Source organism: Papio anubis, chromosome 14 (assembly GCF_008728515.1).
Source record: "Papio anubis isolate 15944 chromosome 14, Panubis1.0, whole genome shotgun sequence".
In the NCBI taxonomy this organism is placed as follows: Eukaryota; Metazoa; Chordata; class Mammalia; order Primates; family Cercopithecidae; genus Papio; species Papio anubis.
This window is the reverse complement of record NC_044989.1, coordinates 56,123,678-56,139,340: the sequence shown is the minus strand read 5'-3', so window position 1 is coordinate 56,139,340 and position 15,663 is coordinate 56,123,678. Positions and strand designations below refer to the sequence as shown.

General features: G+C 37.9%; 1 protein-coding gene across 2 annotated transcripts in view; it reads left to right on the top strand.

Moving 5' to 3' along the window:
- Positions 1-15,209, top strand: part of PNPT1 (polyribonucleotide nucleotidyltransferase 1) — a 51,765-nt gene extending 36,556 nt beyond the window's left edge. For both annotated transcript variants that reach the window (XM_031655194.1, XM_031655195.1), the window contains exons 18-27: positions 3,337-3,443; positions 4,338-4,409; positions 4,502-4,565; positions 5,390-5,473; positions 5,789-5,872; positions 7,074-7,180; positions 7,286-7,341; positions 9,831-9,909; positions 13,600-13,647; positions 14,809-15,209. In XM_031655194.1, coding sequence (XP_031511054.1) covers positions 3,337-3,443; positions 4,338-4,409; positions 4,502-4,565; positions 5,390-5,473; positions 5,789-5,872; positions 7,074-7,180; positions 7,286-7,341; positions 9,831-9,909; positions 13,600-13,647; positions 14,809-14,964 — 857 coding nt within the window. In that variant the 3' untranslated portion in view covers positions 14,965-15,209. The remainder of the gene's footprint in view (positions 1-3,336; positions 3,444-4,337; positions 4,410-4,501; positions 4,566-5,389; positions 5,474-5,788; positions 5,873-7,073; positions 7,181-7,285; positions 7,342-9,830; positions 9,910-13,599; positions 13,648-14,808) is intronic.
- Positions 15,210-15,663: the final 454 nt, after the last annotated feature.

Here is a 15,663-nt window from a genome sequence, read left to right as displayed (position 1 = left end):
AAAAACCTCAAAAAAGTTAAATTTGATAAGAATGAATGTCAAGTCCTGTGGGATGGGCCAATACAGGGTATACAGTTCAATTCAAATATGATTTTGAATTGCTTGAAAAGGGCTTGCCCTGCTCTAAGTCAGGCACTGTCCTATGCCCTGGGCCCGGGGATACAAATTGTACCCAGGTTTTGAAAAAGCTTAAAGGTTTGAAAACAAACAAAAAGATACTAATAGATCGAAGAGGTAATAATACAAATATGTATGAGGCATACAGGGTGATTGATGAACTAGGCTGAGCATAATTGGCTTAGAGAGACTACTACACTTCATTTGATTTTAAAGGCTGAGTAGTTGTTGACTGGGCATATCAGGAGCAGGGCCTGTATTTCACATGAAGGGACCAGCATGTGCAAAGTTAAGAAATTATGAAACAGTGTAGTGTGTTTCAGGAATGCCCTCGAAAGAGGTGTTAAGGTAATAAAGTAGAATCATATGTTGAAGGTCATTGTTATGCTAAGGAGTTTGAACTTAAAGCCAGCATTTTTCCAATTCAGTATTCCATGGAATAGTGTTCCACAGGACATTGATTATTGTACACCATGAAAAAGTTTATCCTGTTCTAAAGTAAGTTTCAGCAGGGTTAAGCAGGTTTGTTTAATGTGGGTTAAATAGACTTTAATAAGCTAATTCTAATACTGACTCTCTAGGAATAGGACATGTAATATTTTTCCAAATTTATTTGACCTCAGAATATGTACAAACATTTCCTGAAAGCAGTCAGTGAGGAACTTGAAGGATTTTATGGAAAACAGTGGCATGATTTGAATCTGCTTTTGTTTTTTCCAAATAGTTTTTCCCAGCTTAAGTGATGAATAGCCCTGGGGAATGAGATGGCAGAGACTAAGAAGTAAAGAGAGAAACTAAAATCTGGGAAGCCAGACAGGGAGCTTGTTGCCAGGTCAAGAAATGATATGGACTCAGACTAAAAAGTAGCAATAGGTATTTTAATATTTAGGGTAAAGGACAGCTTTCTAAAAAATTAAACAGATCTTTGTGACTTGATGGGATATAGGAAATGAAAGAAATGTTGATTCTGGCGTGAGTGTCTTAGTTACTTTAAACCAAAGAATGCAGGAGGTAAACGATTTTTTGATAGTGATTCAATTTTGAACAGATACGTATTTCTTTCATCATTATTATTATTATTATTATTATTATTATTTATAGAGATGAGGTCTCACTATGTTGCCCAGGCAGTTCTCAAATTCCTGAGTTCAAGTGATCCTCCCATCTCGGCCTACCAAAGCGTTCAGATTACAAGCGTGAGCCACTGGGCCTGGCTCAATTTTGAATATATATTTAAGGTGCTTTGGGTACATTTAGCTGGAGATGTCTGACAAGCAGTTTACTAATACAGGTCCAGGGTTTGGCACAGAGAGCTGGGCAGAAGGGATAGATTTTTAAGTCATCAACATTATAGATGGTGGTTAAAACCATAAGTATAGATGAGGTTGCTTAGAGAAAATGAAATGAGATACACACTCCTTTACACCAAAGTAAATTCCAAGTGATCAAAACTTAAACAAATGAAAGATGGTAGGTTTTATCAAAATCTAAGCAAAACCCAGGAACCATGATTACATAAACTAAAAATTCTACACGGAAAACTAATGACCATAAGCAAAGTCAACTAACTAGGAAATAAAATATTTTATATTTATATGTTATTAAACATAATATTTTATCTTTACATTTTAATAAAGATCTGTCCATATTGAAAAAAGATCAATAATAAAAAGACTGGCAACCAAGTAGAAAAATGTTGAAGGTCATGAACAGGGAGTTCTCAAAATAAGACATAAATAGGTTTATGAACATGAAATAGTTTTCAACCTCAGTCATAGAAAACGAGTCAGATTTAAAATAACCATTTTTTACCCTTTAAATTGAGAAAAATCAAAAGATTTGACAAGAATTAATAAGAATATAGAGTAGCATGTACCTTCTTATACCACTGGAAAAAGTTTAAAATGCTATGTCTTTAGAAGGCAGTTTGACAGTGTAACAAACGTAAATGCACATACCTTTTGACTCAGCAATCGCACTTCTGTGTGTGACTTATAAAACATATAGGGAGTACTATGCAACTATTCAAAGGAATAAAGTAGAGCTTTGTGTGGTGGTATGTGTCACTATCCAAGACATGTTATTAAGTGAAAAAGGCAAGGTGCAAAACAGTAAATGCATAGGGTCTGCCACCATGAGTAAAGAAAACAAAAGATTATATTTACATTTATACTTGTGCACAGAAATTTTCTAGGAGGATACACTAATGTTAGCTGCCATGGGGGGGGTAAACTGAGGGGTTCAAACTGGAAGAATTTACCAAATAGATGCTTACTTTCCAACAAAAAGAAAATAAGACACCTGAAACCAAAAAGCAGAGCAATGGATAATTTAAAAGTTATAAAGTTTGCTATTGTTAGAGAAGTTTTTGCTGGATATAGTACTTGTTTACATTGTTTTAGGGAACTTTATTATATGTTCAAAAACAAATGAAGTAGTCAAATGACCTCTTAAGACTTTTCCAACTCAGCTTCGGTGATTGTCAATTTAGATAACAATATCCATTTACATTAAAAATAAATGTCTGGACCGAGCACAGAGGCTCACGTCTGTAATCCCAGCACTTTGGGAGGCCGAGGCGGGCGGATCACAAGGTCAGGAGATTGAGAACATCCTGGTTAACACGATGAAACCCTGTCTCTACTAAAAATACGAAAAAATTAGCCAGGCATGGTGGTGGGTGCCTGTAGTCCCAGCTACTCAGGAGGCTGAGGCAGCAGAATGGCGTGAACCCAGGAGGCAGAGCTTGCAGTGAGCTGAGATGGCGCCACTGCACCCCAGCCTGGGCGACAGAGCCAGACTCTGTCTCAAAAATAAATAAATAAATAAATAAATAAATAAAATGTCTGCTGGGCACGGTGGCTCACACTTGTAATCCCAGCACTTTGGGAAGCCGAGGCTGGCAGATCACCTGAGGTCAGGAGTTCAAGACCAACAGGGCCAACATGGTTGAAACCCCATCTCTACTAAAAATACAAGCAAATTAGGCAGGCATGTTGGCGGGCGCCTGTAATCCCAGCTACTCGGGAGGCTGAGGTGGGAGGATCGCTTGAACCCGGGAGGCAGAGGCTGCAGTGAGCCATGATCGTGCCACTGCACTCCAGTCTGGGCAACAGAGCGAGACTCCCTCTCGGAAAAAAAAAAAAAAAATTGATAGATAAATATATGTTTTAAGCTCATGTACACATTAGCCACAGAAGTTCTTTTTCCTAATTATAGGGGTTCCAATTTCATCTGCTGTCGCAGGCGTAGCAATAGGATTGGTCACCAAAACTGATCCTGAGAAGGGTGAAATAGAAGATTATCGTTTGCTGACAGATATTCTGGCAAGTATATTCCCGGTTTCAAATACTTAATGAAGACTAAAAAATAAATAAATAAAAATTAAAAGATAAAAACAAATCAAATAATGGTGTAGACTATATGTACTTATAATGGTGAAGACTATATGTACTTTTCACATAGCATATGCTCAGAAGAATGCTAGTATTTGAAGAACAGGTACTTGTTCTTCCCTTCCTCCTCTGCGTGTTCACCTTGTATCTTAGAGGATATGAATTTAAAATAGGTATTATATTAATAGTAATAGGCCAGGCATGGTGATTCATGCCTGTAATCCCAGCGCTTTGGGAAGTCGGGAGTTCAAGACCAGTCTGGCTAATGTGGCAAAACTCCGTCTCTACTAAAAATACAAAAATTAGCCCGGGCAGGGTGGCACACACCTGTAATCCCAGCTACTTGGCAGGCTGAGGCAGAATTGTTTGAACCCAGGAGGCAGAGGTTGCAGTAAGCCAAGATCGTGCCACTGCACTCCAGCCTGGGCAACAGAGCACGACTCTGTCTCAAAATAAATATAACAAAATAAAATAAAAGAAAATGATTACTTTAAAAAAATTGTAATCCTTACCCTTAAGTATTGCAGTAATACTTACACAGTGTAAGTATTCATAGTGGCTCACTTTAGGATAATCATAAATTCATTCTTACACATTTATGAGAGAAAGGAATGATCTAAAAATAAAATGATGTTTCTGGTGAAAATAATTGTAACTTAAAAAGTCACGAATTGGAAGCGGTAGTTAATGTAGAAAACATTGCTTTGTGTTTGGACTTAGGATATGGTTTACTTCTAAAGCTGTTTTTTTGAAATGTTTCTATAATGAATATGTTGACTTTTGTTTTTGTTTAAAACTATGTCACAACTTTTTAAATTCCTGAAGGGAATTGAAGATTACAATGGTGACATGGACTTCAAAATAGCTGGCACTAATAAAGGAATAACTGCATTACAGGTATTTTTAAAACCCATTTTGTTTCATTTTTGTAACATTTAAATAATGCCATGAGTCAATGTTTATATAATTGTTTGACTTTTCCATATTAGGCTGATATTAAATTACCTGGAATACCAATAAAAATTGTAATGGAGGCTATTCAACAAGCTACAGGTGAGCTAGTATGCTTGATTCTCCTTTCATTCTTTCCCACTTTGCTAATGGGAACTACAGTTCTCATTAGGCTTATTATAAAATATTGCTTTAAAAAGTGGAATTTCATAAAACTTAAATCAAGAAGTACTGGCCAGGTGCAGTGGCTCACGTCTGTAATCCCAGCAGTTTGAGAGGCCGAGGTAGGCGGATCACTTCAGGTCAGGAGTTCGAGACCAGACTGGCCAACATGGTGAAACCCTGTCTCTACTAAAAGTACAAAAATTAGCCAGGCATGGTGACGCATACCTGTAATCCCAGCTACTCAGGAGGCTGAGACAGGAGAATCGCTTGAGCCCAGGAGGCAGAGGTTACAGTGAGCTGAGATCATGCCATTGCACTCCAGCCTGGGTGACAGGGGGAAACTATCTCAAAAAAAAGAAGTACTAAGTAGCCAGGCATGGCATGGTGGCTCATCCTAGCACTTTGGGAGGCCAAGGCAGGAAGATTGCTTGAGCCCCAGGAGTTTAAAACCAGCCTGGGCAACATAGTGAGATCCCATATCTATTTTAAAGAAAGAAGAAGAACTTAAGTTTTTGGAACACATGAATAAACACCAAAGTGGGTTACCAGTGGAATTTCAATTTTTACAGATTAAGCAGCTCTCTTTAAAATAGGATTTATGGAGAAGAGAATATGAGTGAATTTTCAAGATAATAGGGATGTGGAGAGTTTCAAATTTTAAGCCACAGGGTTTAGATGGTATACCGTAAAAACTAAGAGTGCAGCTATTTCAGATCATATTTGTTTTATGTAGTTATAACTTTTGTGTTTTTCTCTTCTAGTGGCAAAAAAGGAGATATTACAGATCATGAACAAAACTATTTCAAAACCTCGAGCATCTAGAAAAGAAAATGGACCTGTTGTAGGTAATACATTAAAATTTTGGTGATCCTTGTAAGATAAACATTAATATATGAACGAATATTACTACTTTTAAATTGTTTTTACCCGATACACAAAACAAAAATATTTTAAATGCTTTTATAGTTAAAATGCTTTAAATTTTAGGGCATATTCTTTAACAGTTTTCAGTAATTTTAATCATCTACTTTTCTGTTTTATAGTAAAATATTTTTACATGTGTCTAGGTAAAAAAAAAAAAAATCCCAAGTGACCATGGCATGTTTTAGGTTCATGTATGTAGTTGAATTGTTTATATATTTGTCTGTATTACATTCCAGAAACTGTTCAGGTTCCATTATCAAAACGAGCAAAATTTGTTGGACCAGGTGGATATAACTTAAAAAAACTTCAGGCTGAAACAGGTAAGAGTTGTATGAAGTTTGGGGTTTTTTAATTAAATGCTAGACCATTTAAGTTTGCTATTTCATCTCTAGTATGTTGCTTTAAATATATATTTATTGGAGAAATGAGAGAAAGACCAGGAGAAAAGGATATGACATGTCTTGACTGAGTATTAATAAATTAGCAAATGGTCATTCTTAACTGTATTCAAGAAGGATAGCCAAGAATTCATCAGGACTTTTTTGTAACATTTTATAGTTGAACATCTAGAATAATTTTTAGTTTTTAACTTTAGAGGAATTATTACAGTTATTTCTTTTTATTCTGCTACTTTCACTTAGTTTTATTTATACTCTTTTATTTAAAGAGTATATATAAAAACAGTATGCTTTAATTTATTTTTCCTGAAGCAATGTTTGAATTACCTAGTACTTCAAGGTTTGAGGTTATTGCAGGAGAGTGAGAAGCAGCGTCACCTTAGCCATTTGCTAACATTGAGAAACTGATGTGATTTTGTCCCTTATTCATTTATTCACCCCTCCTAAGAGTAAGCAGGATAAAGAAAAAAAGGCGAGGAAAGGGTTCTATTATTGTTTCTACTCGTAATTAAGAGAGCAGAACCAGACTCTCCAAAATTTGTATAGATATATTTGATTTCACCAGATGGTGAACTTCAAGAAATCAAGCGTATTGGCTCCCCATTGTATCCCCAGGGCCTACCTAGTATAATGCCAGGTACCTAACACGTATGCAGAGTATATTTGTTTATGAATGAATTCCTTCATTCCTAAAGTAATGATTAAATACGGCATAACTCCACCCAGCTACTAACAGGTCCCTCCTGTTCTCACATCTATTTTTAAGACTAGTTTCCACTGGAATTAGCAAGTTAACTTTTTTTTTTTTTGAGACGGAATCTTGCTCTGTCACCCAGACTGGAGTGCAATACACAATCACTGCTCACTCCAGCCTTACCCCTGGGCTCAAGGGATCCTTCCGACTGTAATTCCCAAGTAGTTGGGCACATGCTAACATGTCCAGCTAATTTTTTTCATTTATTTCTTTGTAGTAACAGGCTCTCCCTATGTTGCCCAGACTGGCCTTGAACACCTGGGCTCAAGTGATCCTCCCACCTCAGCCCCCTAGAGTGCTGGGATTACAAATGTGATCCGCCATGCCCAGCCAAGTTAACTTTAATATGTTAAATTATGTTTTTAAAAGGTGTAACTATTAGTCAGGTGGATGAAGAAACGTTTTCTGTATTTGCACCAACACCCAGTGCTATGCATGAGGCAAGAGACTTCATTACTGAAATCTGCAAGGATGATGTAAGTATAGATCATATTAATTACGTATCATATAGATATATTTGTTTTTTCTACTTTTTGTTGATATTTTCTTTATGAATCTTATGGCTTATTTTGCACTTACAGCAGGAGCAGCAATTAGAATTTGGAGCAGTGTATACCGCCACAATAACTGAAATCAGGTAATATCAAGTAATATACTATGCTGAGCTTTTTCCGTTATTTCTTTAGAGCCAGGGTCTCACCCTGCCACCCACAGTGGGATGCAGTGGTGCCATAGTACCTCACAGCTGCCTTAAACTTCTGGGATCAAGCAATTCTCCCACCTCAGCCTCCTGAGTATTTAGGACTGTAAGCACACTCCACCACACGTGGCTGATTTTTTAATTTTTTGTAAAGACATGGTCTCACTATGTTGCCCAGGTTGATCTTAAACTCCTGGCCTCAAGCCCTCCTCCCGCCTCAGACTCCCAAAGTGCCAGGATTACAGGCATGAGCCACCGTGCCCAGCCCTGTGTTGGTTTTTAACAGATTTCTATTATAATCCCAATTTAGTTTTACATTTACTTTATTTACTTTGAAATCATAAGGTGTTTAGATTACATGCCAATTGCCGTATAATCATTACTTTTTAAGGTATAGTATATTTTATTTTCTATATCATTTTATAAAATTTCAGTAACAGTTCTGTGGTTCTAATTATGGTAGGTTCTCCTAACTGAATTCTTTAACCGAATTTTCTACTAGTAATTGGTGAAACCCCAAATTAATTTTCCCAATAAATATTAAATAGGCCCAAAATAGACCTATCAATATTTCGTTGTTTCCTTTTTCTTTTCTTTTCTTTTTTTTTTTTTTTGATGACTTATTTTAAACATAGTCTGAATGCTTAATTGGCACATTTTTTTTTTTTTTTGAGACAGAGTCTCGCTCTGTCACCCAGGCTGGAGTGCAGTGGCCGGATCTCAGCTCACTGCAAGCTCCACCTCCCGGGTTTACGCCATTCTCCTGCCTCAGCCTCCCGAGTAGCTGGGACTACAGGCACCCGCCACCTCGCCCGGCTAAGTTTTCGTATTTTTTAGTAGAGACGGGGTTTCACCGTGTCAGCCAGGATGGTCTCGATCTCCTGACCTCGTGATCCGCCCGTCTCGGCCTCCCAAAGTGCTGGGATTACAGGCTTGAGCCACCGCGCCCGGCCAATTGGCACATATTTTTAAATGCCAGTTTCAGCCAGGCACCATGGCTCACGTCTGTAATCCCAGCACTTTGGGAGGCCGAGGCAGGCAGATCACAAAGTCAGGGGTTCGAGACCAGCCTGACCAACATAGTGAAACCCCATTTCTACTAAAACTACAAAAATTAGCCAGGCGTGGTGGTGCATGCCTGTAATCCCTGCTACTCAGGAGGCTGAGGCAGAAGAATCGCTTGAACCCAGCAGGCAGAGGTTGCAGGGAGATGAGATCACACCATTGCACTCCAGCCTGGGCGACAGAGCGAGACTCCATCTCAAAAAAAAAAAAAAAAAAAAAAAAAGCCGATTTCAATCTCAAAGGATTTTTTTTTTTGACCAGCTAAAAGAGATTGTATTTTTAGGATCAGAAAATCCCTTTTTTAAGAAAAAATATTATCAAATGTAGCAAAAAATGTTCAAAGCTATTTGAAATAAGCAATCAGATAATTTGTTTAATATTGCAGGTGAAAAATAAGAAATGGGATGGCTTATTTTCATAGACTAGAGAAAAAGGGAAGATTAATTTTTTAATGAAATAAGTATCCCATTTTACCTTAAGGAAGATGGCTTCCTTAAATCCTTATCTTATAGGTTAATGATATGATATTCTATACTGTGTTTAAAATATTTAATGTCATTTCGAAAATTTTTGGAAAATCAAGACTAGCCTGGCCAACTTCATGAAACCCCATCTCTACTAAAAAAACATAAATTAGCTGGTCATGGTGGCACATGCCTGTAATTCCAGCTGCTTGGGAGGCTGAGGCATGAGAATGACTTGAACCTGGGAGGCAGAGGTTGCAGTGAGCCCAGATGCCACCACTGCACTCCAGCCTGGGTGACCAAAAAAAAAAAAAAAATGTTTTTGGCAATTATGAAGAGAAATACAGAAGAATATATATTCTAAAAGCTTTTTTTATTGAGACAGAGTCTCGCTTTGTTACCACGCTGGAGTACAGTGGCACGATCTCAGCTCACTGCAACTTCCACCGCTCAGGTTCAAACAGTTCTCCTGCCTCACCCTCCTGAGTAGCTGGGATTACAGGCATGCGCCACCACGCCCAGCTAATTTTTGTATTTTTAGTAGAGACGGGGTTTCACCATGTTGGCCAGGATGGTCTTGATCTCCTGACCTGGTGATCTGGCCGCATTGGCCTCCCAAAGTGCTGGGATTACAGGTGTGAGCCACCGTGCCTGGCTCTAAAAGCTTTTTTATTGCGTGTTTTTTCTTTATCTTTTCTTCATTCTTTGATTCACACATATTTATTTATAGGGCATATTTTCAGTTGAAAAGTATACTTTTTATAGTTCTAAAAACGTGATAGAATGGGTTTCTTTTTGTTTTTTACTTTTTCCTCTTATGAAAGCATAATGTTTTATTTGTCAATGGATATACAGGTACTTATTGGTTTAACCAGGCTTATTATTTATTTTTTGTAGAGATACTGGTGTAATGGTAAAATTATATCCAAATATGACTGCGGTACTGCTTCATAACACACAACTTGATCAACGAAAGGTAAAAAGATAGATGTTACTATTTTTATGACTTCCTTAAAACACCTTAAAATACCGTATTGAAATTACTTAGGTTGGTAAGAATTATACACTTTGCCTACTACTAGCCTAAACAGAGAAAACAAAAGTGGCAGAGATGCTGCTGGCAAAAAGTTTTACATTGTTTAGCATAAATAAAAATTCGCTGGGTAGAGTGACTCACGTCTGTAATCCCAGCACTTTGGGAGGCCGAGGTGGGTGGATCACGAGGTCAGGAGTTCAAGACCAGCCTGGCCAAGATGGTGAAACCCCTTCTCTACTAAAAATACAAAAACCAGCTGGGCATGGTGGTGGGCACCTGTAATCCCAGCTACTTGGGAGGCTGAGGCAGATAATTGTTTGAACCTGGGAGGTGGAGGTTGCAGTGAGTGGAGATCGTGCCACTGCGCTCCAGCCTGGGCAATAGAGCGAGACTCCGTCTCAAAAATAAAAGAAATAAATAAAATAAGTAAATAAATAAATAAACACCAAATATTTTTCTTTCCATGATGGAATAGAAACACTGACGGTTTTGAAGGAGAACAGCATCTAGAGCTAGCAGTTACTAAAAATACCTATGTATAGCTGGTTTCCCAATTTTCTACTGACCAACCAATTATGACTAGATAATTCTCGGAATATTTTGAAATGGAATCTTTGTTGTAGTTCATACATCTAGTAAATAAAAACTCTAAGACAACTCTAGAAAACAGTGGGATCAGGGGAGTAATAAGAGTGTCTGTTGGCCAGGTGTGGTGGCTCACGCCTGTAATCCCAGCACTTTGAAGGCCAAGGTGGGTGGATCACAAGGTCAAGAGATGGCGACCATCCTGACCAACATGGTGAAACCCAGTCTTTACTAAAAATACAAAAATTAGCTGGGCATGGTGGCGTGCACCTGCAGTCCCAACTACTCGGGAGGCTGAGGAAGGAGAATCGCTTGAACCCAGGAGGCAGAGGATGCAGTGAGCCGAGGTTGTGCCACTGCACTCTAGCCTGGCGACAGAGTGAGACTCTGTCTCAAAAAAAAAAAAAAAAGGGGGGGGGGGGGTCTGTTGTACCATATATTAAAATATATAGTATATTTAGTATATATACTATAGTATATACTATATATACTATAGTATATATTTTCTTGTCTATTATAAAGCCATAGACAATAAAACAGTATATTACCCACCCAGAAATAGATAATCCATTCAACAAGAAAACAAAGACCAGAAATAATATACACGGGATTATAGTATATGCTAGAAGTTATATTCTAGTCAGTGAATAAAGATTATTTAATAAATTACATTGGTACAGCTGGTTATCTTAAAACAGGATCTCTACTCATTTTTATACCAAAATCCTGTCTGGATCAAAGAGCTAAATGTGGTTTTAAAAAAGATGGTGGGAAAAGATAATCTTGTTGGGGCAGGAGGGTTTACTAGAAGAAAATTGGATATTTTAATAAAATTAGTACTGGAGAACTCCTCAACATGATATCAAAGCCAAAAAAGTAAATAAATTTATAAAATTTGACCCCATAATTTTTTAATTATATGGCAAAAATTTCAGTAAGGTTAAGAGATAATCAGCAACCTAAAGGAAAAATGCTTATAACATAGGACAGAAGCTTAATTTGCAAAGGGCTTTTATAAATCAGTAAGAATGATGAGTATCAATAGAAAAATAAGAACATGAACAAATTATTTTTATAAAAAGCCAACCAAGATGTTTAATATCAACAGCAATTTTTGAAATGCCAGCGAAATTAATATATCAGTTTTAACTTTCAGATAGTTTAAAATTCTCAGTGTGTAGAAGAGAAAAGATGGACATTTTTATACAGTGTTGATGGAGGTGTGAATTGGTACAAACTTTTTAGAGGGTGTTTGGTAAATGTCTATGGACCTAGACATTGTAGGATTTTGTTTGGAGAGGATAATTAGAGTAGGTGAATCCATGATCTGTGCTACACTACAGCTTATTTTTTTTTTCACCTTTTTATTTTGAAAAGTTTTTAATGTACAAAAAAGTTGAAAGAATAATACACTAAACCCTCATATATTTCTCCTATATTCATCAGTCATTAACATTTGCAACACTGGAATTTAAAACAAATTATTGTCTTTAGGTGATTGTTTAAATAAACTATATAGTTTGAAACTTAACAGTAATGCTTAGTTTACTGATATGAAAAGATGCTTTTGGGCCGGGCGCAGTGGCTCACGCCTGTAAGCCCAGCACTTTGGGAGGCTGAGGTGGACGGATCACATTAGGTCAGGAGTTTGAGACCAGTCTGACCAACATGGCAAACCCCCATCTCTACTAAACATACAAAAAATTAGCTGGGCATGGTGGCGTGCACCTGTAATCCCAGCTACTTGGGAGGCTGAGGCAGGAGAAACTCTTGAACCTGGGAGGAGGAGGTTGCAGTGAGCAGAGATCATGCCACGGCACTGCAGCCAGGATGACAGAGCGAGACTCCATCTCAAAAAAAAAAAAGATGTCCTTAAGATATACAATAAGCACAGCGGGTCCATTTTTATAAATGCATTACACATACACTAAATAGACATCTGAAGGGATACTCATTGGAATGTTAGCAGTAGTTATCTACAACTTGAGAGGTTTTTGAGACAGGGTCTTGCTCTGTCACCCAGGCTAGAGTATAGTGGCACGATCACAGCTCACTACAGCCTCAGCCTCCCAGGCTCAAGTGATTCTCCCACCTTAGCCTCTGGAGGGGCTGGGACCCTAGGCACAAGCCACTACACCCGGCTAATTTTTTTGGATTTTTTGTAGAGATGGGGTTTCTTCATGTTGCCCAGTCTGGTTTAAGCAGTCCTTCCACCTCAGCCTCCCAAAGTTCTAGGACTACAGGTGTGAGCCACTGTACCCAGCCTGTTTTGGATAATTTTTATGTTCTTAATACATCTGTATTTTAAATCCTTATAATTAACTGATTGTTTTTTTTAAGACAGAGTCTCACTCTGTTGCCCAGGCTGGAATGCAGTGGCATGATCTCAGCTCACTGCAACCTCTGCCTCCCAGATTCAGGCAATTCTCCTGCCTCAGCCTCCCGAGTGGCTGGGAGTACAGGTGTGTGCCACCGCACCCAGCTAGTTTTTGTATTTTTAGTAGAGATAGGGTTTCACCATGTTGGTCAGACTGGTTTCAAACTCCTGAGCTCAAGTGATCTGCCCGCCCCTGCCTCCCAAAGTGCTGGGATTACAGCCATGAGCCACCATGCCTGGCTAACTGATTTTTTTTTTTTTTTTTTTGAGACGGAGTCTTGCTTTGTCACCCAGGCTAGAGTGCAGTGGCGCAATCTCGGTTCACTGCAAACTCTGCCTCCTGGGTTCAGGCCATTCTCCTGCCTCAGCCTCCTGAGTAGCTGGGACTACAGGCGCCCGCCACCACGCCTGGCTAATTTTTTTGTGTTTTTAGTAGAGACGGAGTTTCACCGTGTTAACCAGTATGGTCTCAATCTCCTGCCCTCCTGATCCGCCTGCCTCGGCCTCCCAAAGTGCTGGGATTACAGACGTGAGCCACCACACCCGGCTGCTAACTGATTTGTTTAATCAGAAAAATGAATAAAGCTTGAGAAAAAAATGTGTACCTCCGTTGACACTACGTAATTATGCACAACAACTAATAGATTGGCATGTTTTTTTTTTTCCAGATTAAACATCCTACTGCCCTAGGATTAGAAGTTGGCCAAGAAATTCAGGTACTTGTATTCCACCTTTTAGCCTTAAAGTTGTAAATTGTTCTTGAAGCTTCCATTATTTTTTGCAAAAAGTTGAAAGAAGAGTCACCATCTATGATGTTTTTTATTTATATGCAGTACTTCATTTTTAATCTTAGAGCTGCTTGAACAGACTCATTAAGGACTTAAGACACAATTCTTTCCCTGAAGGAGATTGCAGCTTGGCCAAAATGGTAGTCACCCTTAGTTCATTTAAAAAATACATGAGTATGTCAGTGTTAGCTGTGCAGACTCCATGATTTGGAGACTGACATAAGAACTCTGATAAGATAACTTGTTGAAATCCTTGAATGTCATCTTTGAGGAGGTGAGACTTTGTTTCTCCACTACTTAAAACTTCAAGTTTTTGAGCTTGGTAAGAGCCATGTTATTCAGGCCTAGAATTCGTATAACAAAATTGGCCCTTTCTTTATAGTCCTTTCTGGGTGGATGAAAGAAGTCATTGCCAGTCTGTTTTTTCTGGCTCTACTACATTCTCTTTCACTTATGCCTAATACCTATGACCTGAGTAACTGAGGCTTCTGGTTTATTCCCAATCTGTGGTCTTACTGTCCAAGTAGCCTCCAGGGCAGGATGAGTGCTAAGATATAATATCTCTGTATAAGGTTGATTTTTTGGTTTCTTTGTTGTTGTGGTTGTTGTTTTCATATCAGAAGGAACTTTAAACCTTCTGCATTCCCCCCTGGCTTTCATTTTCCAAGGTGAAGCCAAATAAATACTAATGTGACGGTCCTTTGAGCAGTAGTGAAAATCAAAATGACCTAAGTATAATCCTGTATAGTATATAACACAATTAGGCTCACAAAGCCCTTGTCTAGAATCATTCACTATGTCTGTGACTGTTCCCCCAGTATAAGGACTTGGCCTGGTGAGAATAAAAAGGCACAGATGAATTCAGTGACAGATCATAGTTTGAACAACTAACTGCCCCTGCCTCTTTTCTTTTTTTATAATGACTACTTATATATATTAAGTGTATACCTCCACTTAGCACTGAACTATGCTTTCAGTGAACAAGTAAAAACAATCATTGCCTTATTTGGACCATGTAAATGTAAATGTCTATTTAGATGTCACTCAATGTGCTGTAACTTTAAAGGAAGATCTGTTTCTTTAACACAGGTGAAATACTTTGGACGTGATCCAGCCGATGGAAGAATGAGGCTTTCTCGTAAAGTGCTTCAGTCGCCAGCTACAACTGTGGTCAGAACTTTGAATGACAGAAATAGTATTGTAATGGGAGAAGCTATTTCACAGTCATCATCTAATTCTCAGTGATTTTTTTAAAGAGAATTCTAGAATTCTATTTTGCCTAGGGTGATGTGCTGTAGAGCAACATTTTAGTAGTATCTTCCATTGTGTAGATTTATATGTAATATAAATACATTCTAATTATTTGTACTAAAATGCTCATTTACACGTGCCATTTTTTAAATTCAAGAGTAAGCCATATTCGTTTAATCTTATTTACATTATAAATCAAAAAATATTTATTGTTAAAAGTAAGTCATTTATGTATCTTAGAAAAGATTACATACTTTTGTTTCTATAATTCTGAAATATATGAAAAACTTAGAATATGTCATATATGTTATTCTAACAGATCTCTTCCTACATCTTATTTTTCTTCTTTATATACAATAGTGATAGTTTACACTCAGTCATCCTACGGCTCACCTCTTTGCGTAACAACTTTACTTGCCTGCAATGATTCACAAATTGGAACAGGCCATATTCAAAGCCAGTGCCTATTTCATCAGAACAGTTACTAGATATAGTGAGTTGAGGGAGCTAATCTGATACACTTTGAATAATATGATGCCTTTCAAACTAGTTACTAAATCATAAACATAGTGGAATAAATATGAGATTCTAACTAGGATGAATGTGGTAGTAATGATGTATATTTTTCAAATTTACCTAAACATAGAAAAATTATTGGCTGGGCGTGGTAGCTTATGCCTGTAATCCCAGTAC